The sequence below is a fragment of the Periophthalmus magnuspinnatus genome, chromosome 23, assembly GCF_009829125.3.
Source record: "Periophthalmus magnuspinnatus isolate fPerMag1 chromosome 23, fPerMag1.2.pri, whole genome shotgun sequence".
Lineage (NCBI taxonomy): Eukaryota > Metazoa > Chordata > Actinopteri > Gobiiformes > Gobiidae > Periophthalmus > Periophthalmus magnuspinnatus.
Genome location: NC_047148.1, coordinates 1,363,187 through 1,390,753, shown reverse-complemented (window position 1 = coordinate 1,390,753; position 27,567 = coordinate 1,363,187). Strand labels below are relative to the sequence as shown.

Genomic DNA, 27,567 nt, shown 5'->3' with positions numbered 1-27,567 from the left:
TTGTTTAGCAAAAAATACAGAAAACCATGCATATAATGAGCATAAGGCAAAAATACACCAGCAGAAGTCCCTGAGATTATATAGTGACCCACACGTGAATAGAGAATTGACAATGTTTAACGCTCTTTTCACAATGTAAAACCATAACAACAAACTTAAAATTAAATCAAAACAAGCTAACCACTGTCATGGTAACCAGATACATTCCATGGTTGCTAATAGTTGCATATATAAGCCCTTACATTCCGATTTTCTGCCATTTTCTCTCTGCACTCAGAGAGAGAAGCTAAACTAAGCTAACTAGCTAATAGCATCAAGCTAATCGGCTAATTCTTCGTTTGTTTTTCAGCAGATCTTGAACTCCACGGGCCTCAAGTTCAACCACTTCAGATCTCAGCATGTCCCAGGTCAGATGACTTTACTTTTTTACTATACTTTACCTACATTTAGACATTTAATTTATGTACAAAATATTAAATATATTCTGTTTAACGCTAGTAGTTATTAGCTAACTGTGAGTCAAATGTTGCTGTCACTTGATGTCGGTGCAAATTGGTTGGAGTTGGCAACCAATTGCATTAACATATTTCTTGGGTTATTCTTAATCTTATTAAGTAGTAAAGAGTATTTATACTAATAAGTATTTGGGGAAACTACTACTGAAGGAGCGGTGCAAGAAACACAAATGTTCAGATCATTTCATACCGTCAACATAAAGCTTTTGTCACTTGTTGACAGTTACTTCAAACTAAATATTAAGTTGTAGTAAAGATAGGATTGTTCAAAAAAGGAAAATGTTACTGAGTACTACACATCTGTGCTTATAGACTTCCTCAGAGTGGGAAAAGTCATAGGTGCAGGGCTGGTGAGGCGTCTATTTATTCAACATAAGTGGCATCATAATAATTGTGATAGGCTTGTTTTAGACTCAGTGTGGGTTATGGGTCAGGTGTCTCTATTTCTTAACAACTTTGATACATGTTAACGATAAAGAAGGAAATATATTGTCATTTGTTTAGCTAAAAATACAGCAGCAGAAGTCCCTGAGATTATATAGTGACCCACACAAGAGTAGAGAATTGACAATGTTTAGCGCTCTTTTAACATTGTAAAACCATAACAACAAACCTAAAATTAAATCAAAACAAGCTAATCGCTGTCATGGTAAACAGATACATTCCATGGTTGCTAATAGTTGCATATATAAGCCCTTACATTCCGATTTTCTGCCATTTTCTCTCTGCACTCGGAGAGAGAAGCTAAGCTAAGCTAAGCTAACTAGCTAATAGCATCAAGCTAATTGGCTAATTTTTCATTTGTTTTTCAGTGGATCTTGAACTCAGCAGGCCTCAAGTTCAACCACTTCAGCTCTCAGCATGTCCCAGGTCAGATGACTTCACATTTTTACTATACTTTACCTACATTTAGACATTTAATTTATGTACAAAATATTAAATATATTCTGTTTAACGCTAGTAGTTATTAGCTAACTATGAGAGTCAAATGTTGCTCCCTTGATGTCGGTGCAAATTGGTTGGAGTTGGCCACAAATTGTATTAACAAATTTCTTAGGTAATCCTTAATCTTATTAAGTAGTAAAGAGTATTTATACTAATATGTATTTGGGGAAACTACTACTGAAGGAGCGGTGCAAGAAACACAAATGTTCAGATCATTTCATATCGTCAACATAAAGCTTTTGTCACTTGTTGATTGTTACTTCAAACTAAATATTACTTAAATAGGAGTAAAAATACGATTGTTCAAAAAGTAAAATGTAACTGAGTACTACACATCTCTGCTTATAGACTTCCTCACAGTGGGAAAAGTCATAGGTGCAGGGCTGGTGAGGCGTCTATTTATTCAACATAAGTGACATAATAATTGTGATAGGCCTGTTTTAGACTCAATGTGGGTTATGGGTCAGGTGTCTCTATTTTTAACAGATTTGATACATGTCAATGATAAAGAAGGGAATATATTGTCATTTGTTTAGCAAAAAATACAGAAAACCATGCATATAATGAGCATAAGGCAAAAATACACCAGCAGAAGTCCCTGAGCTTATATAGTGACCCGCACGTGAGTAGAGAATTGACAATGTTTAGCGCTCTTTTCACAATGTAAAACCATAACAACAAACCTAAAATTAAATCAAAACAAGCTAACCACTGTCATGGTAACCAGATACATTCCATGGTTGCTAATAGTTGCATATATAAGCCCTTACATTCCGATTTTCTGCCATTTTCTCTCTGCACTTGGAGAGAGAAGCTAAGCTAAGCTAACTACCTAATAGCATCAAGCTAATCGGCTAATTCTTCGTTTGTTTTTCAGCGGATCTTGAACTCAACGGGCCTCAAGTTCAACCACTTCAGCTCTCAGCATGTCCCAGGTCAGATGACTTTACTTTTTTACTAAACTTTACCTACATTTAGACATTTAATTTATGTAAAAAATATTAAATATATTCTGTCTAACGTTAGTAGTCATTAGTTAACTGTGAGTCAAATGTTGCTCCCTTGATGTCCGTGCAAATTGGGTAGAGTTGGCCACAAATTGTACTAATAAGATTAAGAGTAACCCAAGAAATTTGTGAAGTAGCAAAGAGTATTTATATGAAGTATTTGGGGAAACTACTACTGAAGAGCGGTTGAAGAAACACAAATGTTCAGAACATTTCATATCGTCAACGTAAAGCTTTTGTCACTTGTTGATTGTTACTTCAAACTAAATATTACTTAAGTAGGAGTAAAGATACGGTTGTTCAAAAAGTAAAATGTAACTGAGTACTACACATTTGTGCTCATAGACTTCCTCACAGTGGGAAGAGTAACCAAAACTGTATACTCCCAGTACTGTTACTTCAAACTTTAGATTGGCTCATAGAAGTTTGTTTTTCAGGGGTTGTGGTCGTTGATGGATGTTTGGTCACAGGACGGACTGTTTACATCCCAGAGGAGCCGTCGGAGGAGCCTCTAATCCCACATGGATCTAGTCCATTTTGTCCAATTTGCAAGTTTCTTGAATAAAAATTCACAGTGAAAAAAATTGAAATGTGAGAGTTACAATTTTGAAAAAATTGGGTTCTGCCCACAATGGCCGACATCCTGTAGGGTTTAGGGTGGGGTCATAATATAATTTTTTACTTGTCTTGACATGTGCTGTGTTTTTACCAAATTTAATTTGTCCACAATGAAAAAGGTCTCTCATTGCCGTAATGTATTTAGATTTTTGAGGTGGCGCTATTGAGTCATTTTGAAACATAAACTTTTTTGCACATGAAAATACAAATCTTTTTGCCAATCTTGAATTTTAGGCCATAGTTGAATTAGTGTAGAGCATCTATTTAGTCTACAACAAAGTCCAGTACTCTGAACCCCACGTATTTCAATGACACATTTATTATGTTACCATGGTAACATAGTTGCAAATAGAGGTATGTTCTCGTTGGCTTTTATGTTCAGGTTGTCAAACCAGATGTCCATGCCGAATTTCAAATTTTTATGAGAAAGTAATTTTTTTTGGTCCAATTCAAAAGTTCAAGGGGGAGCTGTGGAGCAAAAAAATGTCTGACCAATGTATATTGCATATTATTTTAAACAAAATGTATATTAATGCCGGGAAATAGGACACTGCATGTGTGAGATACGCGCAATTTAATACTTCAAAAAATAGCTTTTTTTCTTTGCAGACTGGCCACACCCGCATTTTATGATGTAGAAACATCAAACAGAGTAACCTATAATCCCACATGGATCTAGTTCATTTTGACCAATTTGCAGGTTTCTTGAATAAAAATCCACGGTGTAAAAAATTAAAATGTGGGAGTGAAAATTTTGAAAAATTTGGTTCTGTCCACAATGGCCGACTTCCCGTAGGGTTTAGGGTGGGGTCATAATATAATTTTTTACTTGCCTTAACATGTTCTATGTTTGTACCAAATTTCATTTGTCTCCGATGAAAAAGGTCTCTCATTGCTGTAATGTAATTTTTTTTTTTTTGAGGTTGCGCTATTGAGTCATTTTGATACGTAAATTTTTTTGAACATCAAAATAATGCATTTTTCACCAACCTTGAATTTTGGGTGCAATAAAATTTACTTTTCATTAATGTTCAGGAGGTCAAAAGTGGCTTCAATCCGGCCACCAAAATAATAATAATAATGGAAACGCATTTCCCACCCATTATTTTTCTCCTAAACCATAACAGCGACAGTCATGTGACTTTCTCACATTGTACCCCATCACAAATAAGGCCCCTGGGAATTTTTTCACTAGTCCAAGACAAATCGATTGTTTTCTATGAATTTTTGAAAATGAAATTTAAAGAGCCATTTTGTGAGAGAGTGCCTTGATTTGCATATCATTTAATTCAGCTCACAAATGTGCATAAACGCTGTATTAACGTTTTCTCAATAAAAAATGTGTGAAAGAGAAATATTTTATTGAAATATTCCAAAAAATGCAATTATGTTGAAAATTCACCCTGACCACACTCAAAGTCATATTCAAAATGTAACTGATAATCTTTATTTGCACATGGGTTTTGTGGGTTTTGGCCAAATTTGAAGTGTTTGTGATGAAAACTGTCCGAGGAGATGTCCTAAATGTGAGGGTGTGTGCTTTTGTCATTCCCAGGTTTGATGCAATGTGGCCGACTTCCTGTACATTTTAGGGCGGGGCCATCATTTTTGTCATGCCCTGACATGTTCTATTTTTTTTTTCTTGGGGTCTTCGGTGACACCACTCACTGCCATGTCAGGGCATGTTTACTCCTTGATTTTTGCCATTTTCCATGCTCCAGATGCAGTTTTAATGAGTTCCTTGCCGGGGCGTTGAAGAAGAAACCGAGGTAGAACAATGCAAGTGATGGCGAGGGCCAATGAATGAATGAAAGAAACTAAAACATAGAAAAACTCACTGTCCAATGAAGTAATGCAATACAATGTATCAGAGTTAAAAATAAAAATGTGGTTGACTAAAAACCATCATGGAGAAATTAGCACAATATATTCGTGGACTAAAACTAAAAAGAAACTCTATTAAGGTCTCTAGTCAAAGTTAACCATGGAGTAGTTCACTCTGAGCGCAGCATTATTTGAGCTTGCTAAATAAATATACACAACTACAACATTCAAAAATCACTACTATGTTGGTTAGAAAATTTAAATCATATATTTCATCCTATAGTAGGCATGTTTATATGGTGCAAACCTTTACTTTAGATCTGGTTTATTATTACTTGTTTGAGTGTGGTTATGGCTTTTCATAGCCCTGGGCATTTGTTTCTCTTTGCTCAAATGGAGTCTGTAGAATATTGACCATGTATCAGTAACATGTCTTAGTGTCTTCTTGACTCTACATCCATGCATTATATACCTGGAAGCTAATTTTTTACATGGATTTTTCCTAACTTGGGAAAAGTTCAGTCCTCCATAACACAGTACTCATTCAAATTCTACTCAGGCTACATCCAACCACAATATAACTTGGTTCACATGCACTAGTGTTATCATCTCAGTAAGTAGTTTATGTAGCCCTGAATGTACACAAAGACAAAGTGTGAGTCAGACCAGCCTCAGAGGGGACTGACCTGTGGTGGGGCCCAGCACAGAGCTGTCCCTCCCTGGTTAAAGTGGCTGAACGTCAGCTCCTTCTTGGACAGGAAGTCAAACACTCTGACTGAACCTGTGGAGTAAACACAAGCTCTGTCAGGCCCTGCACTCCAGGGTTGCTTTACTCTTCCTTCACTCAATGGGAAGACTCTCCCAGAGATTAGCACCATCTACATCACAAGCTGTCTGAAGAGAGTGCACAACATCCTGTATGACCAGCCCCACCCTGCTCATCACCTTATCCACCTGGTGCCCTCAGATAGAGGTTACAGGTCCATACAGGCCAGAACACCCAGACTGACCAATATCCTGTATAGGATACAGGATGTTGTTCAGCCTGAAGATACAGCCTCAGGTGAACATTGAACTGAACTTGCATTGTTTCATAATGACATAAAAAAAACACAAATCTGACTGTTTGTCCCTGTGATGTATTTTAATGTTGATGCCTTTTATACTGCTGCTAAGACCGTTATGGTTTATTACACATGTGCTGCACTGAGTATCATTAATGTGCTAATACACTGCCTGGCCAAAAAAAAAGTCGCCACCAAACACATCCCAAAGATTCTCAATGGGGTTAAGGTCTGTACTCTATTGTGGCCAATCCATGTGTGAAAATGATGTCTCATGCTCCTTGAACCACTCTTTTACAATTTGAGCCCGATGTCATATTGGAATACGCCCGTTCCATCAGGGAAGAAAAAAATCCATTGATGGAATAACCTGGTCATTCAGTATATTCAGGTAGTCAGTTGATCTCACGAAAGATAATCACCCATGCAGTAATTATCCAATAGGAGGCTAGTACCTATTTGCTTAGTTAAATCCAGGTGGCAACTTTTTTTTGGCCAGGCAGTGTATTTAAACTATGTTATTGCACTGGTCTTGCACTTTACATCAAAACTATGCAGTCTTTGATGCTTTAAATGTAATTTTGTTGTTTTCTATGACAATGACAATAAAGCTTGAATCTTGAATCCATATGTATCAGGCTTATGTGCTTTCTCCCTCCACTGGCCTGTATCTTTAGCTTTTCAAATACAGATGTCATTGCTTGTTTTTAGCTTTCTGCACAATCATCTTCTTCATGTGCACATGCTGAATATACTGGCTTTGGCAGATCCACTGCTTTTTGAATGTCCTAGGTATAAATGGACAAGCAGACTAAACAGGTCATTGGCTGCTTCTAAAATGTGAAACTTTCTTCCACTGAATATAAGAGCAGCTGCCTCGGTCCAGAATTAATTTTTCAAAAATAGTGTTTATATAGTGCTTTTAATTGTTTTAGAATCAAACTGCGCTTTTATTTAGTTTATTTCATTGTGCTTATATCCAGGTTTATAAAACATGTGACACACTGTAGGACAGTGTCTCTTGTATGTGTCACATAAATAAATGAAAGCTTACCCTTGACCTATTTTATGTAGATATACTATTTCCTTGTAGCCATCACATGTATTCAGCTCTAGTGGAAAACAGTCTGCTATGTATTAGATATATTATTAATGTATTTATTCTAACACAGACTCACGTCCGAGCGCAGTAGTGGCCATCAGGTGGCTGCTCTGGGACACATCCATGCCCTGAATGGCTCCACAGTGGAAATGGAACAGGCACTCTGGGTCCGGGGTCTGCACACAGCCACACAGCTGGAATTGAGGACTGGACCAACAGATCTAAGGACTAAGAATCTAAGAAGCAGTGACATTTAGCTGAGTTACACTGTCTAACATGACTAGTACAATGGTAGTATGCCATGTATTGTGCTGTAGTTTTTGAGCCCTGGATTTGTTTGAGTCTAGAGAAGCAAGTGGGCGAGAGGAGGAGACTGCAAATACCGTGTGGGTGAAGGACAAATCCAGTTTCCAAATGGCTCCCATGGCGTCCTGCGCAGAGAAAAAATAGCTCATCTGTTTTTTCAGCAATGACAATAAGTTAAATGGAATATATTTAGGAATGATCATTTGAATACTTCAAGCTGATTGGGCAAAACAGTATCTAGTTGAGAGAAAAGCACTAAAGTCTTTCCCTTCCATACATGTACAGTAAAGTGCTTCCATATCTAAGTGTTTCATAAACACAACTGTCTGTATTTCTGCTCTGCACAGTTACATCTGTTGGCGTAGCCATGTTATTTTTTTTGTTTGTTTGCTTTGGTCCCTCAAATTTGGCTTTGACTCTAACCACAATGCTGTGATTGGTCAATTGGTCCAACCCAATGGTGGCTTGAGCCTGATTGGAGGAACAGATGGACTCTCGTGAGTTTAAACCCAATCAGTGAACAAAGTCTAAACTCACGTTGATTTCTGTGTAGTATTTTAATGTGATTGTAATTTCTGTGTTAATTTTACTGACATGAGCTCCTGTTTTTGTCCAGGTTTTTTTTTATGTTACCTTGTTTCACCAACTGCTTATATAGTGTTATATTGTGTTAATACTTTATAGTCTTATTCTTTGCACAAATAACTGGAATGTGAATGCCACGTGTGCGCATGAGACAGAAGGGTGCTCCAGAGAGTGTATACTGGTGGACAGACCTGGGCGTACCAGATGAAGGAGTCGTGGTGCCCACTGCGAACCACAGATGTCAGACTGACATTGGGCCCAATCACCAGCTCATTCATGGGCTCTAGCTCGAAGCGGCCACCATCGCCCTGGCTGTCCGCTCCGTCGATGCTCTCCAGGTCCCAGCCCTGAGTACAGCACACGCATCACACATGCTCCCATCACACACACATCACACACCCACACATCACAAATGCACACATTACATAGGCACACAATTCACAGACACACATCACACACCCACACATCACACCCGCGCATATCACAAACCCATAGATCACACACATACACATCGCACACCCACACATCTCACACAACACACACAGACACATCACACACTCAAACATCACACAAATCACACATGCACAAATCACACATACACACAACACACACATCACGCACAAACACATATGTACACACTTCACACACACATAGCACATGAACACATCATACAGACATCAGACATGCACACATCACACACACACATGCACACACAACACACAACACACGCACACATCACATGCACACACATCAGGTACCTAGATATCACACACGCACACATCACACACTAACATATTACATGTGCACTCATCACACACGCACATATGCACATGTTGCACACATCACATGCACACACAACGCACACATCACATGCGCACACACATACAACACGCAAGCATGCGGCACACACAGAACACACACACGCACCCATCACATGCGCACACATGCACACATTACAGGTGCACACATCACACATGCGCACATCACACACATCACCATGCACACACCAGACACACATACATCACACATGCACACAGCACACGCACACATCACATACTCACACATCACACACATCACACATGCAAACATCACATACCCCCATACATCACACACACATCACCATGCACACATCACACAAGAACACAGCACACACACCCAACACACACACATCACATGCACACACATTATACACATACACATCATGTACCCACACATCACACACAATCACATCACGCACACTTCACATACTCACACTCCACACACGCACACATTACGCAGACATCGCACACATCACACATGCACGCATCACATACCTACAAATCACACATGCACACATCACACAAGCACATACACATCACACACGAACACACACCTCGCATTCACACAGCACACACACATCAGACATGCACACATCTCTCACACACACAGACATGCACACATCTCACACACACACATCAGACATGCACACATCTCACACACACATCACACAAGCACATACGCACAACACACATGCACACATCACACACACCACACACATGTACACATCACACATGCACTCATCACACACGCACACATCACATGCACACATCACACAGTAACACATCACACACATCAAATGCGTACATGCACACATCACACACATGAACACATCACACACCCACATACATTACACCCACATAACTATCCACACATCAGACATGCACACATCACACAAGAACACAGCACACACACATCATGCACAAAACACACACAAACACATAACATGCATGCATCACTCATACACTTCTCACATGTATACATAACACACGCACACATCACACAAGCACGCAGCACACACAACACATGTGCACACATCACATGCACACACATCATGTACCCACACATACACACACACGCACATAACTCGCACACATCACATACCCCCACCTCACACGTGCACGCATCACATGCACACACCCACGCACATATCACCACGCACACATCAGACATGTACACGTCACGCACACACATCACACAAGCACACAGCACAGACGCAACACGCATACATCACATGCACACACATCACACACGCACACATCATACACACATCACACACAACACTCAACCACACATCACATACCTACACATCACATGCACACATTACACATACACACCACCCACACAGCACACCACGCACACAACACACACGAACACATAACATGCACACATCACACATGCACACATCATGCACACATCACACACAACACTCAACCACACATCACATACCTACACATCACATGCACACACACGCACACAAAACACACGGATACATAACATGCCCACATCACACATACACATCACGTACCTACACATCACACACACGCACATAACTCGCACACATCACATACCCACACATTACACGTGCACACATCACACGTACACACCCCACACACATATCACCACGCACAAATCAGACGTGCACACATCACGCACACATCACACAAGCACACAGCACAGACACAACACGCACACCTCACATGCACATACGCACACATACCCACATATGACACATGCAAACATCACACATGCACACATCATGCACACATCATACACATCACACACAACACTCAACCACACATCACATACTTACACATCACACATCACGCACACACATCACACACGCACACATAACACAAGCAGGCAGCACACACACGCACACATCAGACATGCGCACATCACACAAGAACCCATCACACACACACATGACATGCACACACACCACGTACCCACACATCACAGACACATCATACACATACACATCACATACCTACAAATCACACACGCACACCACAGGCACACATCACACAAGCACACATCGCAAACGAACACATCACACACGCACACATCACACATGTACACATAACACATGCACAAATCACACAAACACGCAGCACACACACAACACAAACACACATACACGTCACATGCACACACTTCACATACCCACGTATCATACATGCACACATTACACCCACACACACATTACGCACACATGAGACATGCACAAATCACACAAGCACACACAACATGCACACATCGCACACATCACACACATCATATACATAACACACACACATCAGATGTGCCCACATCACGTACTCACACATCACACATACACATAAGACTCACACATCACATGTGCACACATCAAGTACGCATCACACACACATATCAGGCATATATCGCACACATCACACACGCACACATCACACACACGTAACATACCTCACACACACATGGCGCAGGAACACATCACATACCTACATGTCACACACGCACATAACATGCACACATCACATATCTACACATCACGCATGCACACATCACACACAGATCACACGCACATCACACACCCACACATGCACACATCACACTTACAAACCTCACACACACATAGATCACACATCACATCTCGCACAACTCACACACACGCATCACATCCACGCAACAGACATTACACATCATATATGCATGCATCACACACATCACTCACATCAGACACCAGATGTCACACATGCGCACACATCATACACGCACACATCATACACTCACACATCATACACTCACACATCATACACGCACACATCATACACTCACACATTATACACGCACACATCATACACTCACACATCATACACTCACACATCATACACGCACACATCATACACGCACACATCATACACACACACATCATACACGCACACCCCATACACTCACACATCATACACTCACACATCATACACGCACACATCATACACTCACACATCATACACTCACACATCATACACGCACACATCATACACGCACACATCATACACGCACACATCATACACGCACACATCATACACTCACACATCATACACTCACACATCATACACTCATACATCATACACGCACACATCATACACTCACACATCATACACTCACACATCATACACGCACACATCATACACTCATACACTCACACATCATACACTCACACATTCAGTATATTTCCCAGCCTTCCCTACCATGGAATGTCACAAAAATTACTATATCGACATAAAGTTCAATATATCAAAGCTGGAACAATGTACAATGTACAATTTATTTGCAATAGTGGCGAGATTTTAGGATTTTTTTCTGTAATAATGTAAGATCTGACCTGCAGAAGGTTGAATACATAAATTCTATCACTAATTCTTAGTTCATTCTGTTATTCATTTGTTGCAGTCACTCCTTTTAATGATACAGTATATTCAAAATAGGTTTACTGGGTGTATAAAGTAGTAAAACTATCGTTTATTGCAATATTTCCTTGTAGCAATATATTCTGCTTCAAAATGTGTTATCGACACCTTTGGAGGCCTAGTTACCCGCACAGCTCCATCAGCTCCCATGGTCAGCAGCTGGCCCTCCTCCATGGCAAAGGGCAGGGCAATGCCAGCGTGGCAAGTGCGTCCCTCTTTACGGCAGATCTCCACCTTTATGGAGTTACCATCCCACAGCAGCAGGTTCCCCCAGTCTGAGCCTGACACCACCTGCAGGGGGAGTCCACACAAGCCATTGGAAGAAATGACAATGAAATAATTTTCAGTCATTTGATGAAGACAGTTAAGTTTGTGCCACTTTTGGTTTCATGTGGATCAAAATGGCCAGCCAGAACCACATGATTTAACCAAATTTTACAAAGACCAGTGCATCCTGTCTCCCCTATTCCAGAGCACACGACTGACAGACAGATTAACCAATCAGAGAGATGCATTGTTTGTTTGCGTCAAAGCAAACATGGCAGCTTTGGCACATAGAGGACTGAGAAAGAGCATGGACTTCTGCAACAGTCAAAGCACCAAACTCTTATTTATCTGAGGTAAAAGTTATATGTAAATTATTTATGTAATTATATGTAATAGTCAGAGGAGACGTCTTCTTCATTTAAGAGACACGTGATATAAATTAATTGCTGTAGTTGGACCATGTAAAGTTAGGAAAGTGGTTTGACGCCCTTTAGAGTCCGGTTCCAGACCCTTCTGCATTCAAACAGAAAGTAGGGGGGACAGGCTGGTCAGGAAAGTGCACATATGTCTTGTCTAAAAAGATTCACATCTCAGTACATTTTCTTTAGACAGCTGTACCTTCCCATCTGGTAGAACCACATAGCTCTCGATATCAGTGGTTGTGGTTTTCCCAAAATGTCCCATGAGGCCTTGCAGTTTGAGGCCTGTGAATGTGTTTGCCATCTTCCAAAACCTGAGACAGATAGGAGCAGGCTGGGAGTCAGAGGGGATATGGATTTTCATTTTTATTTCAACTTTACTTATGACTGTATATATTTTTTCCAGCTTTTACCTCTGCTTTATACTTCACTACATTTTTAAACGAACCTGAACTACAAAGTAGTTTTCAAATGTGTTCTAACAGACAACCCAAACTATCCAGCGCTCCCAGAAATGACACCTAAAAGATGCTTTAGTTGAAAAGGATCAGACAGTGCAATCAGTTCCAGTCAGAAAAAGTCTATACATGTACAAAGATATCACTGATAATCAACTGTGTCAACACCAGTCACATCAGAATCTGTTCTGTTGACCTAGCCTGATCTTTATCAACATAGCCAAGAGGAGGGAAAAGTACATTGGTGAAAAGATTACCATATTTTGTGGACTATACATTGCTCAGGAGTTCAAGTCGCAAAAGCGAAAAAATGCCTAATACTGAAGAAAAAACATATATAAGTCACACAGGACTATAAGTCGCATTTTTTGGGGAAATTTATTTTACAAAATCCAAGACCAAGGACAGACATTTTATCTTTAAAGGCAAGTTATAATAATAACAATAAAATAGAGAACAACAGGCTGAAAAACATAAAAACACAAAATTTCATATGAATGCATGGAAAATATATATACTACTTTGGCCTGCTAGTAAAGAAAACAGTGAACTGAAAATTTTATATTTTACTTTTCAATTATTTCTTAAATAGTGCTCTGTCTGGTAAGACTTCACATTAGTGTAAAAAAAAAAAAAAACAAAAAAAAAAAAAAGGCTGAACCGGAAAGCAGGAAGCAGTTTTCATGATCTTAAACTAGATTTATTATAAACTGAATATTTACAATATTGTTCCAAATTAAAAATTATCACCTTTATTAAATTATCACCTTATAAATGAAGGGGAAATAAATAAGGGAAAATTAAATATGAAACGTATAAAAGAAAACGAGTCAAGTAAATTTTCCTACAGATATTACAAACACACCAGTGCCATCTAGTGCTCAAAAAAGTGAACTGTAACATGTATAATCAACCGTTACATAACACATATTAATTGAACTACATGAAGCAACAAACTGTGTCTAGTACGTAAGATATTCACAGTTATTCATATAACTAAAGTATAAAAAACAAGCTAACAAGTTTACTCTCGATCTCACTCCAAATCACTAAATCCATTGAATTCTTCATCCTTGGTGTCGCTTCTGAACAACTCCGCTTGCTAGATGAAACGCTGCTCCGGAAGTGGATGAAGCTCCGCTTCCACATGGCTGTCATACTGGTACACAAGCCTAGAGTGCCTTTGCGCAGGTCATGTCATGGACTATGTAATTTCTGCTCCCACTATGCCACTCATTCTGGGTCACCCCTGGATTGTAACTCACAAGCCCATAATTGAATGGGCTAGGGGGAAGGTGTCCAAGAGGAGTCTCTTTTGCCATGCTAACTGCCTATAGTCTGCTGTGTCTCCAGCAGGGGGCACCAACTTGCACTTCAGTCATCCTCCAGACAAGCCTGATCTCTCCTCAGTGCCATGTGACTTAGGGGATGTTCTTAGAAAGAGTTGGGTGCTGTCTCTTTCTCCCCACAGACCATATGACTGTGCAATCGACCTCTTGCCTGGTGCTCCCTTGCCCTCCAGTCGTCTATACAATCTCTCCAAACCCGAACGGAAACTATGGAGCAATATATCTGGGACTCTCTTGCCGCCGGTATCATCTGCCCCTCCTCATCACCCTTAGGAGCTGGACTCTTCTTCATCGCCAAGCAGGACAAAGCATTAAGGCCATCTACTGACTTTAGGGGCCTCAACAATATCACCATTAAACACAAATATCCATTGCCACTCTCTGACTTCGCTTTCATGGCACTTCACGGGGCCACCATCTTTACCAACCTAGACCTTAGAAAGCTTATCATCTGGTGCGCATAAGGGAAGGAGATGAATGGAAACCTGCATTCAAACCTCCTCTGTGACACTTCGAGTACTTACTTATGCCTTTCGGGTTAACCAATGCTCCAGCCGTCTTCCAAGCTCTAATCAACAACATGCTACAGGATTTTCTCAATCAAAACGATTTTTTCAAAATGTGTTTGTGTATCTGGACGATATTCAAATTTTTTCTAAGACCCCACAGGAACACCAGCATCATGTGTACCTGGTCCTCCCGAGGCTCCTGAAGAACAAGCTATATGTGAAGGCGGAGAAATGTGAGTTTCACACAGACAAGGTCAGTTTTCTCGGGTTTACTGTGGGGTGTGGACAGGTGAAGGCCAACCCTGAGAAAATTAAGGTGGTAACCTCTCCCTCCAAACAGTTTTGCTGGACCCCAGAAGCCCAGTCTTTTTTTGATAAACTGAAAGGTCTATTCACCCCTGCCCCAGTCCTACATCAGCCTGATCCCTCTTGCCAGTTCCTTGTGGTGGTAGATGTCTCAGACACAGGTGTTGGAGCAGTTCTCTCTCAGTTCTTTGTGACTGGTCTTCCCCGTCTCAAGGTAAACCTACAGTCAATCTCACAATAGTTGACTGGTTCTCCAAAGCAGCCCACTTCTTCACCCTACCGAAACTCCCGACCACCAAGGAGACTGCAGATCACATAATCAACCATGTGTTCAGACTCCATGGAATCCCGGTAGATATAGTGTCTGACCACGGAACGCAATTCACGGCTCAAGTTTGGCGTTCCTTCTGTGAGGGCTTGGCCACATCGGTGAGTCTTACCTCTGGCTTTCACCCTCAGACCAATGGACAAACCGAGCTATTGTCGTAACAGGTGTGTGTAGCGGACCAAGGGATGCAGACTCGGGGCAGATTTACAGTATTTATTGTAGAATTGGGACAAAGTACGAACAGAGGGTGATCCGGAGGTGAGCAGGTAAGCAGGAACACAGGAACACAGGGACACCGGAACACAGGGACACCGGAACACAGGAACTGACAACATGAAGGGACGACAGGATGACAGGCACGACAGGAACACAGGAACAGGCAGACCAGATGGGCGTAGGGCAGAGCGGGTAGGAGACATCCAGGGCCGGAGCACAACAGGAACACAGGAACACAGGAACAGACAGGAAAGAAGGGACGACAGGAATCAAGTGAAGACGACAACGATCTCGCACTGAGTGTCTTCTCCCAGCTCCTCTTATGCACAGCAGGTGTGGTGATTGCGCTGATGGGCTGCAGGTGCGCACAGGAGGAGTCAGAGACTCCGCCCAGCTCCAGACAGACAGGTGAGGGAGGGGGAGAGAGTAAAGGAGGGCAGCAACAAACAGGCATCATGACAGCTATGCTGTGTTGTTTCCTCCAATCCCTCTACCTGGAGCACATTTCATCAGTGGATATACCCTTTCCAAGCCTCTCTAAGTTACCAGCCTCCACTCTTCTCGTCTGAGGAGAAAGACCTGGCGCTCCGTTCAACACCACCTCCAACGCTGCTGCAGGGTCTGGAGAAGAACTAGGGCAGCCATTCTCCAGGAATGGCCAGGATGAAGGCAACTGCGGACAAGCACCATTCTCCCACTGCCCAATATCAGCCAGGTCAGTCAGTTTGGCTCTCCTCTAAAAATATCCCTCTGAAAACAGACTGCCGGAAACTCTCTCCTTGCTTCTTGGAGCCGTTTAAGATCACCAAAATCATCAGCCTGTCTGCAGTATGTCTTCAACTCCCTTCTTCCCTCCATATCCACCCTACGTTCCATGTGTACCAGCTTAAACCTGTTTGTTCCAGTGACCTATCACCTTTCAGTGTAATTAGCTCCTCCCCTTCAGATAGATACAAGGCAGTATCCACCAGTGATCTGATCAGAACAGAAGAAGTGGCTTGGATGAGCAGTGAAACATCTTCACTCCTACAACTTTTTGTCCAGTTGACAGATTTTACATTTTGGCTTTACTACTTAAAGAGGGAGTATTATACTAAATCAGCTTTTTGGAGCTTTCTACCTAGTATGTTATAATGTTGTTCCCTCACCAAAAACATGCCTTAAATGTTTTTATACACTCACCTAAAGGATTAGGTGAGTGGACTGTTCAATTTCTCCTTAATACAATTATCTAATCAACCAATCACATGGCAGTTGCTTCAATGCATTTAGGGATGTGGTCCTGGTCAAGACAATCTCCTGAACTCCAAACTGAATGTCAGAATGGGAAAGAAAGGTGATTTAAGCAGTTTTGAGCGTGGCATGGTTGTTGGTGCCAGGCGGGCTGGTCTGAGTATTTCACAATCTGCTCAGTTACTGGGATTTTCACGCACAACCATTTCTAGAGTTTACAAAGAATGGTGTGAAAAGGGAAAAACATCCAGTATGCGGCAGTCCTGTGGGCAAAAATGCCTTGTTGATGCTAGAGGTCAGAGGAGAATGGGCCGAGTGATTCAAGCTGATAGAAGAGCAACGTTGACTGAAATAACCACTCGTTACAACCGAGGAATGCAGCAAAGCATTTGTGAAGCCACAACACGCACAACCTTGAGGCGGATGGGCTACAACAGCAGAAGACCCCACCGGGTACCACTCATCTCCACTACAAATAGGAAAAAGAGGCTACAATTTGCACTAGCTCACCAAAATTGGACAGTTGAAGACTGGTCCGATGAGTCTCAATTTCTGTTGAGACATTCAAATGGTAGAGTCAGAATTTGGCGTAAACAGAATGAGAACACGGATCCATCATGCCTTGTTACCACTGTGCAGGCTGGTGGTGTAATGGTGTGGGGGTTGTTTTCTTGGCACACTTTAGGTCCCTTAGTGCCAATTGCGCATCGTTTAAATGCCACGGGCTACCTGAACATTGTTTCTGACCATATCCATCCCTTCATGACCACCATGTACCCATCCTCTGATGGCTACTTCCAGCAGGATAATGCACCATGTCATAAAGCTCAAATCATTTCAAATTGGTTTCTTGAACATGACAATGAGTTCACTGTACTACAATGGCCCCCACAGTCACCAGATCTCAACCCGATAGAGCATCTTTGGGATGTGGTGGAACGGGAGCTTCGTGCACTGGATGTGCATCCCACGAATCTCCATCAAATGCAAGATGCTATCCTATCAATATTGGCCAACATTTCTAAAGAATGCTTTCAGCACCTTGTTGAATCAATGCCACGTAGAATTAAGGCAGTTCTGAAGGCGAAAGGTGGTCAAACACCGTATTAGTATGGTGTTCCTAATAATCCTTCAGGTGAGTGTATGTCACCCATGTATGTTTGAGTATTTTAGCAATCTCTCCCAGGTGTATTTGAACCCTCCTTTTGACCCCTCCCTGCTCAGCCCTCCCCTCACAGACACTAATTAAAGTTTTTAATATGTTGTTTTTCAGCAAATATAAAAAAATCAACAAAAGGTAACACAATGATCTAAATATATTCTGTGTTAGCAATTCATACCTCATAAAGTTGTAATACTGTCTCTTTAAAGGGCCCATATTACGCTATATTCTGATATATTTTATCATCTTGTTTCCTCATTAAAAACATACACACATATTCACACATGTTTAACACACCAATCCTGCATATTTGACTGCATATAGTTATTTTCTCTATTCAACATTATGATGTCATGTGGTAAGACTAGTTGTGCTCAACTAAGTTTTTCAAACGCCAAACACCTTCATTAGAATAATTTGGATAATTTTAGCCCTGAAATTGCCCATTTCTGCTGAACTAAAGGTTAAAGGTAGCTGTTCACTGACAACTACCAGTTCATGACATTACAAGGTGGAACCAAGCATTCTGAGTCTGCAGATGTAGATAATAACTCAAATATGTGAATGAAACAAAACACAACTCTGGGCATGTTTTTGAGAAGGAAACAACATTCTAACATGGCTAAAAAAGTCATATATGACCTTTAAGATGTGAGGTAAAATGACAAATCCAAACTCATTTATTTCCAAAGCAACTGCCTGAGACAAGCCCCGAATAGTAGTTTTTGTCATGGTGCAACATGAGAAGACAGGGACTGACTTGATGTGTCCTGAGCCGCAGGAGGTGAGCTGTTCTGGCATGTGTGGGGAGAAGCTGATCCGGTACACGTCCTGGGAGACAGCCTTACAGCTCAGCATCACCCCCTCTTGTCTCCAGTCCCACAGAGTCAGCATGTAGTCTGGCGATGTGCCCACACTGGCCAGCAGTTCTCCGTCTGTGCTGAAGTCCAGGTGGCAGTAGGCTCGCTCAGTCCCACCTGCACACCACATAGACAGGTTTGGTGCAATGTCCAACAATCATGGAAAATGACATAGATTATTTTGATTCAGCATCTACTAGTTAAAATGAACTGACAATTATTTGGCCAATTCAAATTTCTTCTTAAAGAGGGAGTATTATGCAAAATTTACTTTTCTAGTTTTCTACCTTGTTATAACGTTGTTCCCTCATAAAAATAAAAAAAAATAAAAAACATGCCTGAAGAGGTTTTAGATGTCATCCATGCATCTTTGAGTCAGCTAGCGATCTCTCCTGGGCCCTATTCAAACCCTTTTGACAGTTACCAGTACAATTCTATCCAAGATTCGGCTCACAAGCATGTCATCCAGGCTCCAATATGAATACAAATACAAAATCATGACACAAATCCATGCACTACAACTTCACAAACCTAATGCGATGAACAATAGGTTCATTAGCAGGACACACATTGATTGTAATGTAATAGACCCAAAAATGCAGAAGCTTACCTCTCAGGATGCGATATGGCCTTAGGGAAGTATATTCATAAATGATAATGTCTGGGTAGCTTCCTTTCTCTCCTACTGCAAAGTACTGCTTGTTTGGATGAGTCTAAAATAGAAACATGACACAGTAAGAATATTGTAAACCTTTTGTTTCAGCCTTTGTTCAGTCCTGGTTCAATTCTGTTTGACTCCTGGTTCACTCCGGGTTCAGACCTGGTTCAGACCTGGTCCAGCCCTGATTCAGTATTGAATAAAATTAAATAAAATGATAGGGGGCACTTTGGGACAGTTCTCCATTTGCTTGTTTCCTGTGAATGTTAGTCCATTTATTATTGACCAATGACTGCTTCACTGTTTGATTTTCTAACTTTCATTTGGTTAAATCAACCAATTGCAGTTGTAATTTTGGGCTCTTCAAAAATAAATTGCATTGAACTTTGATCAAAAAGTGGCTCTGTGGTGATGGTGTGTATCAAAGATAGACAGGAGCTGGAGTACAGGACACTGACTGGAAATTTTGTGGAGTGGTCCCAAGAAAGTTTTTATTTTTACTTGTACATATACAATTACACCTTGATTTAACTAAGCAAATAGGTACGAGCCTCCTATTGGATAATTACTGCATGGGTGATTATCTTTCTTGAGGTCAGCTGACTACCTGAAAATACTAAATGACCAGAATATTCTATCCATGGATTTTTTCTTCCCTGATGGCACGGACATACTCCAAGATGAAGATGCCAGGATTCATCGGGCTCAAATTTTGAAAGAGTTCAGGGAGCATGAGACATAATTTTCACCACAGAGTCCAGACCTTAACCCCATTCAGAATCTTTGGGATGTGCTGGAGAAGGCTTTGGGCAGCATCAGACTCTACCATCATCAATGCAAGATCTTGGTGAAAAATTGATGCAACATTGGATGGGAATAAACCTTGTGACATTGCAGAAGCTTATTGAAACAATGCCACAGCGAATGCGTGCCATAATCAAAGCTAAAGGCAGTTCAACGAAATGTTGTGTGTAACCTTTTATTTTTTTGGTGGCGACTTTTTTATCGGCTAGGCAGTGTAATATATTGTGATGTGTGAATCCAAAGTGTGCAAGTGATTTCCCTTTTAGATCAATAAAGTTTCTCTTAGTCTAATCCCTCAGTTGTCCAGGTAGGCTCAATAGTCCATGGCCGTATGCTAGTCTATGTGGTCTTATACTTGTTCTGATGCAGCTCAAGATCATTCTAATTCTGTTCAGGAAAGGTTCATTTCTGTCCTCTCAATGTGACTTTTAGTATCGATACCTACCTATCTATTTTCTAGTTTAATATTGATTTAGATCTGATTTTCAATACTTCTGTCGACCCTTGTGAGGCTGGAACTAATAATTTTACATAAATAAATATAAAGTACCCAAGAGGTACAGCCAGAGGCCCATACCTGAAGCACTGGAAACTGTCAAAGAAATGCTCCAAGCCTTGGCCAGCCATCTAAAGAGGTACACACGATATAATGAAGCCAGACAAATAAACCGTCTGGCAGGGTAATAACACCAGAGCAGACCCACCAAGTCTGGAAACCAAACAGTACTGGAAAGACATATGGGAGAAGGAGGACTGGAAACCCCAAGATCAAGGTGGGAAATGCCTCCAAAGATAGTAGAGAATGATCAAACCAAGATCCGGTGGGACTTCCAGATACAGACTGACAGAATGGTGATGGCATGACTAGGTGTCTAACCGGACATTGTGGTGATGGATAAACAACAGAGCAAAGCCGTTGTGGTGGACATCACAGTACCAAGTGATGGAACATCAGGAAAAAGGAACATGAGAAACTAGAGAAATACCACGGGCTCAGAGAAGAGCTGGAGAAGGCCTGGAAGGTGAAGGTATCAGTGGTGCCCGTGGTCACTCAGGGCAGTGACCCCCAAACTGGAGGAGTGGCTACAGCAGATCCCAGGAAAAAACATCAGACATCTCAGTCCAGAAAAGTGCAGTACTAGGAACAGCAAAGATACTGCGCCGAACCCTCAAGCTCCCAGACCTCTGGTAGAGGTCCCGAGCGTTGAAAAGAGGGGATGAGACCATCCACGGAGGGTGAGGAGGACATTGATAACATAACATAACATTGATAAGAACTATGAGTGCTGGGAGGGGAGTGGTCCTTACAGTGATGGCTCCAATGCCTCCTCCCCCACAGGAGCGCAGGTACCTCTGCTGCCTGGAGATCAGGTCCTGAAGAACCAGGATGTTCCCCGCCACATACACCAAAGTCTGCTCATCCAACAACTGCAGGTTAGCTCTGCGCTTACAATCATAGCCAAACGAGTGACTGCCAGCTACGTCAAGGACCCACATATATGACGCATGTCAATATGGTGCAACAAGAGGAGCAGAGGAGGAGGGAGAAGGAGGAGCAGTGGAGGAGGAGGAGAGAGGAGGAGGAGAGGGGGAGGAGGAGCACAGGAGGAGAGGGAAGGAGGAGAGATGAAGAGAGTGCAGGACAGAGGAGCAGATAGAAGGAGCAGAGGAAGAGGGAGGAACAGAGATGAGAAGGAGATGGAGCAGAGGAGGAGGATAGAAAAGGAGAAAGGAAGAAGGAGGAGGAAGAGAGAGTGCAGGAGAGAGGAGGAGATGGCGCAGAGGAGGAGGAAATAATTAGCAGAGGAGGAGGTCGAGTAAAGGAGGAGAGAGGAAGAGAGTGGAGGAGGTCAAGTAAAGGAGGAGAGAGGAAAAGAGTGGAGGAGATGGAGCAGAGAAGGATGAGAGAAGCGGAGAGAGGAGGAATAGAGAATCTTGTGAAGATGCTGAAGGATACGACAGGTGCAGCAGGTTGACTGGGATCTCAGACTCTGAGCTAGTAAAGGCTTTGGACTCCAGCTGAGTGTAGTCATAGAACATGTCCACTGGAATCTCCTTCACCATGGCCTCCTTCATCTCCACAGCCTGTTGCGTCTGCTGGCCATCTGAAAGTTAGCAACACAGACTAATTCATTTAACAGCAATGTCTGTAAGTGTAATAATATGACTGGATGAACTGGCAATGAAACAATAGACTCACCATAACAGTGATGCACATATCGCAAAAATATCAATGCTGCTATACAGTGCTAATATACAGTGCTGTGAAATAGTATTTGCCCATTACCTAATTTCTTACTTTTTTGCATGTGTGTCACACTTAACTGTTTCAGATCATCAAACAAATTTAAATATTAAACAAAGATAACCCAAACAAACTAAAAACATAACACAAACATAAAATGCAGTTTTCTATGATGATTTTATTTGTTTAGAGAAAAATACCATCCAAAACCATGTGAATCATGTTGTGAATATACTTACATTACTTATGTTCTCATCATATGTCTTTAAATGCATTTGATCTGTGTCAGTCTGTCAGACCCAGACCAGACATTAACGTGTGTGAAGGCTCTGTCTCCATCCCACCGGAAACTCGTTGTTGTTTTACTTGTCTAAGTGTAAAAGTTCATTATCTCATGAGTGTGAAACAAAAGTCACAATGCTTTGAAATGTATGTAACTTTGTCATTCTGGTATAAATATTCAGAGCTCAGATGCTCGAGGAGACTAAGGACCAGGGGGGAGAGACGCTCTAGGGGAGAGACTCAGGAAGACTTGGGATGCCAGAAGGCTACCAGTCTAAGGCCAGGGCAAATCTGGGCCCTGTCCTGTCTGTATCTGCTGTAACAAAGTATAAACCTTTTTGGTATTTCACAGGGCTTCACAAATGGATTACTTTTCATCTAGAATGGTAAATTTCCAATGATCCTGTAAATTTCTAAATGATCCTGTATGAAAATGTAATTGCCCCCGTTTTTAAATGATAAGGTAACTGACTAATCATATTATTGTGAAAAGCTGAGTTCAGTTTCATAACCACACCCATGCCTGATTGCTGCCAGACTTTTCAAATCAAAAGATCACTTAAATAAAACCTGTCTGACAAGGTGAAGTCGGCCATATTGAATCATCATCAAAACATCATGCCGTGATCCAGACAAATTCAGGAGCAGATAAGAAGAAAAGTAATTGACATATCTCAGTCTGGAAAAGGTTACAAAGCTATTTCTAAATCTTTAGGACTCCAAAGAACCACGATGACACAAACAGAGAAAGCATGGTACAGTGGTGAACCTTCCCAGGAGTGGTCGGCCTACAAAAATTACCCCAAGAGCACAGGAATGACTTATCCATGTCACAAAGGAACCCAGAACAACATCTAAAGAACTGCAGGCCTCACTTGCCACAGTAAAGGTCAGTGTCCATGACTCACCCATAAGAAAACAAACAAACAAACAAAAAAACTTTTGCCAAAAAAGTTGAACTTTTTGGAAAGAGTGCATCTCATTACATTTGGCATAAAATGAACAGAACATTTGATTAAAAAAAAAAAAGAAAAAGAAAAGTTTGTGACTTGGTCACTGCAGCAGGACAATGATCCAAAGCACACCAGCAAGTCCACTTCAGAATGGCTTAAAGTGGAGTGGCCTAGTCAAAGTCCAGATCTGAACCCAATAGAGATGCTGTGGCAACACCTTAAAAAGGTGGTTCGTGCTTGGAAACCTGCTGTGGCTGATTTAAAACAATTCTGCAAAACCAAAATTACTCCAGAGCGATGTGAAAATGTCATGATCCCTGCCGGTCCTGCCCCTTTTTGCACCTCTCCACTCCCTCCTGTGTCCGAGCCTGAAGCTGGACGGAGATTTTTGGCTCCTCCTATGCACACCTGGGGCTAATCACCAATTAACCACACCTGGGAAGGATAAGAGGAGCCAGGACCTGACACTCAGCGACAGATCGTACGCGTATCTTTGTGGTACTCCTTGCTTGGCTCCATTCTTGTTTTTGCGCTCTTTGGATTTTACTTACTGGATATTCTTCTCACCACCTACTTCGCTCTCACCAGATTCTGCTCCCTGGACCTGCTCTGCTCTCCCGTTTCTGACCCCACCGGTACCGTCCGCCCTGTCTCTGACCCTGCTCCTCATGCTCTCACCTTGGACCACGGCACTCTCCCGATTCACCGTTTGATCTGCCATCATTTTGCACTTCTGTTGTAAATAAACACTGTTAAACTATTCCCTGAGTTCTGTCTTTTTGGTCCCCCTTGCCCGTCGTTATTACAGAAAGACTCATTGAGACTCATTGCCAGTTAGCACAAACGCTTGACTGCAGTTGTTGCTGCTAAGCATAGTTCAACCAGTTATTAGGTTAAGGGGCAATTACTTTTTCACATGGGCCATGTACAACCACAATTCCAATGAAGTGGAGAGGAACTCCAGCTTGTACATGAATTGAAATATTTTGGTGTTACCCTGGACTCTACTCTATCATTTAAAAAAACATGTAAAAAAAAAAAAACATATCAAAAATTATTAATTTTAATATTCACAATTTTAGGCAAATTAGACCATCATTGTCAGAAAATGCAGCTAAATTGTTTCTCCACAGCATGATTTTATCTCACATTGAATATTGCAGTACTAACTGGTCATTGACAAGCATGACAACCATAAAAGCAATAGAATCACTTTTTTAAAAAGCTTTAACAATATTTGATAGAAAATCTTTATATTTTCATCATTGTCTCATACTTCAAAAATATAATCTTTTAAGTTTAGCAAATTTTAGAAAATTTAAACTAGCCTGTTCAGTATATAAGGTCTTAAATGGACTCGCCCCACCACCCTTGAGTGAGTTCATTATGGCCAAAACCAGTACTAGTGGTAGGGTAACAAGAGCCTCTACCAGAGGTGACTGTGTAATACCTTATAGATGCATTACATTTAGTCAGCAGGTGTTATCAGTCAAGGGTACAGAAATCTGGAACAACATCCCAGCTGCAATAAGAGACTCTACAACATTCAGTACATTAAAATTAATCTGAAACGATGGTTCAAGAGGAACTAGAACAGTGACCATTAATGTTTTGCTACTATGTACATGTCAGTGCTGTATGTTATGATTGTGTTTCATTGTGCTGTTTCATCCATGTCTGTCCTATGAATTGTAATTGACAATCTGTTCTTATGTCTGTTGTATGAACTTGTAGTTTCTTGTTGTTTCTATCTCTCTAACCTGCCAGGGACTACAGATGTAAAGTAGCCTTCTGGCTAATTCTGGCATATTTACATTTATAGGTTCATGAATATGCACTGTCCCATTTAAAGAAATAAGAAAATGAACCAAATAAACTACAAAGACATTATATTTAAAGTTCAAACTGATAAACTTTATTGTTTTTATGCAAAAATCTCCCCCTCCTCGTTGTTCCTTTTGGTCCTGCAGACCCGGCCCCTCCTCCCCCGTCACTCTCCCCTTTAGTTCTCCAGACCCTGCCTCTCCTCCCTCATCACTCTCCTCTTTGGTCTGCCAGATCCTGCCTGTCCTCTCCCCTCACTCTCCCCAATGGTCCTCCTGACCCCACCCCTCTTCCCCCCTCACTCTCCCCTTTGGTCTTCTAGATCCCGCCAGTCCTCCCCCTCACTCGCCCATTTAGTCATCCAGATTTCGCCCTTTCTCACCTTTTGTCCTCCAGACCCCATCCCACCTCCCCCGTCACTCTTCCCTTTAGTTCTCAGACCCCACCTCTCCTCCCCCCTGACTCTCACCTTTAGTCCTCCGGACTCCGCCCCTCCTCAATTTTTTTATTTTCAGTATTGGGTGTCATTTAGAAATTAATTACTTGGAGTACATTACTTGGATTACAATTTTAAGTAACTTTGTCATGTAATGCATTACTGTTAAAATACTTCTAAGTAAATTATGGTTACTAACAAAATGCTTTGCTAGTACTTATTAACTAATTGTTACTTAGTAGTTAGTCAGTTAGTCAGTAGTTAGTCAGATAACCACTTCAAAGGTAGAGATAAGCAGAGTGTAGCACCTTCGTGGAGACGATACTATATATTTCTATAGTTATAGTGATGTAATTTAAGACAGTTTAAACAACTCATTTGTTGTTTACCTCTATTTAAGTGTCTAAAGTTAATAAAACCGAAAAAAACATATTTGATTAATTTATACCATATTGTAAAGAGAAGTAACGATCCTTTTCTTATATTGTGCCCACCTGGGTACCCCACTTGACTGCAGTAGATTCCAGTGATCTTACCCTGTACTGCTGCATCCCCCGTGTGAGTTTCGCCATACTCACCAACAGAGTCGTTTTCGTCCATGTTTCAATCTTCTATCCGCTCTCTTCTATCTTCTAATTTTCTATTACCAAAATGGCAGCAGGTCTCCTAACAAACTGTTCAATTAGTACAAGCGTATTAAAACCACTTCGACCAAACTGAAATGTCTATGATAAACCGCACCTGAGAGTTGGGAGATTCGATGCGTTGCTAAGCGACGGTTTTTACTTGTTGGAATGCTGGGTAATGTAGTATAGTCACGTTTGTAGCGAAACGGCTAATCAGCTGGTCTGAGAAAGGGAGGTAAAAATATTGATGCTGGTCTTAATACACAACCAGTTACACGTTAACTGCGTGTGTAAAACTTGTGAGTCCACCGGTACAGCGGGAAGACACTACCACATTGTCAGGATGGTTCTCAGTCCATTAGAACGATCGTAACTGGAAGAGAACTGTCGTGAGCAGT

The 27,567-nt window shown here is 41.4% G+C and overlaps 1 protein-coding gene across 1 annotated transcript in view; it reads right to left on the bottom strand.

Annotated features, from left to right (window-relative positions):
- The window catches only part of LOC117391418 (cilia- and flagella-associated protein 44), a 72,721-nt gene extending 47,714 nt beyond the window's left edge, over positions 1–25,007 (bottom strand). The window contains exons 1-11 of the mRNA XM_033989229.2: positions 24,869–25,007; positions 22,761–22,908; positions 22,112–22,274; positions 19,952–20,054; positions 19,242–19,458; positions 13,120–13,234; positions 12,361–12,525; positions 8,158–8,313; positions 7,459–7,506; positions 7,152–7,251; positions 5,596–5,690 (exon numbers count right to left, since the gene is read on the bottom strand). Coding sequence (XP_033845120.1) covers positions 5,596–5,690; positions 7,152–7,251; positions 7,459–7,506; positions 8,158–8,313; positions 12,361–12,525; positions 13,120–13,234; positions 19,242–19,458; positions 19,952–20,054; positions 22,112–22,274; positions 22,761–22,908; positions 24,869–25,007 — 1,449 coding nt within the window. The remainder of the gene's footprint in view (positions 1–5,595; positions 5,691–7,151; positions 7,252–7,458; positions 7,507–8,157; positions 8,314–12,360; positions 12,526–13,119; positions 13,235–19,241; positions 19,459–19,951; positions 20,055–22,111; positions 22,275–22,760; positions 22,909–24,868) is intronic.
- Between the last annotated feature and the right edge of the window lie 2,560 nt (positions 25,008–27,567).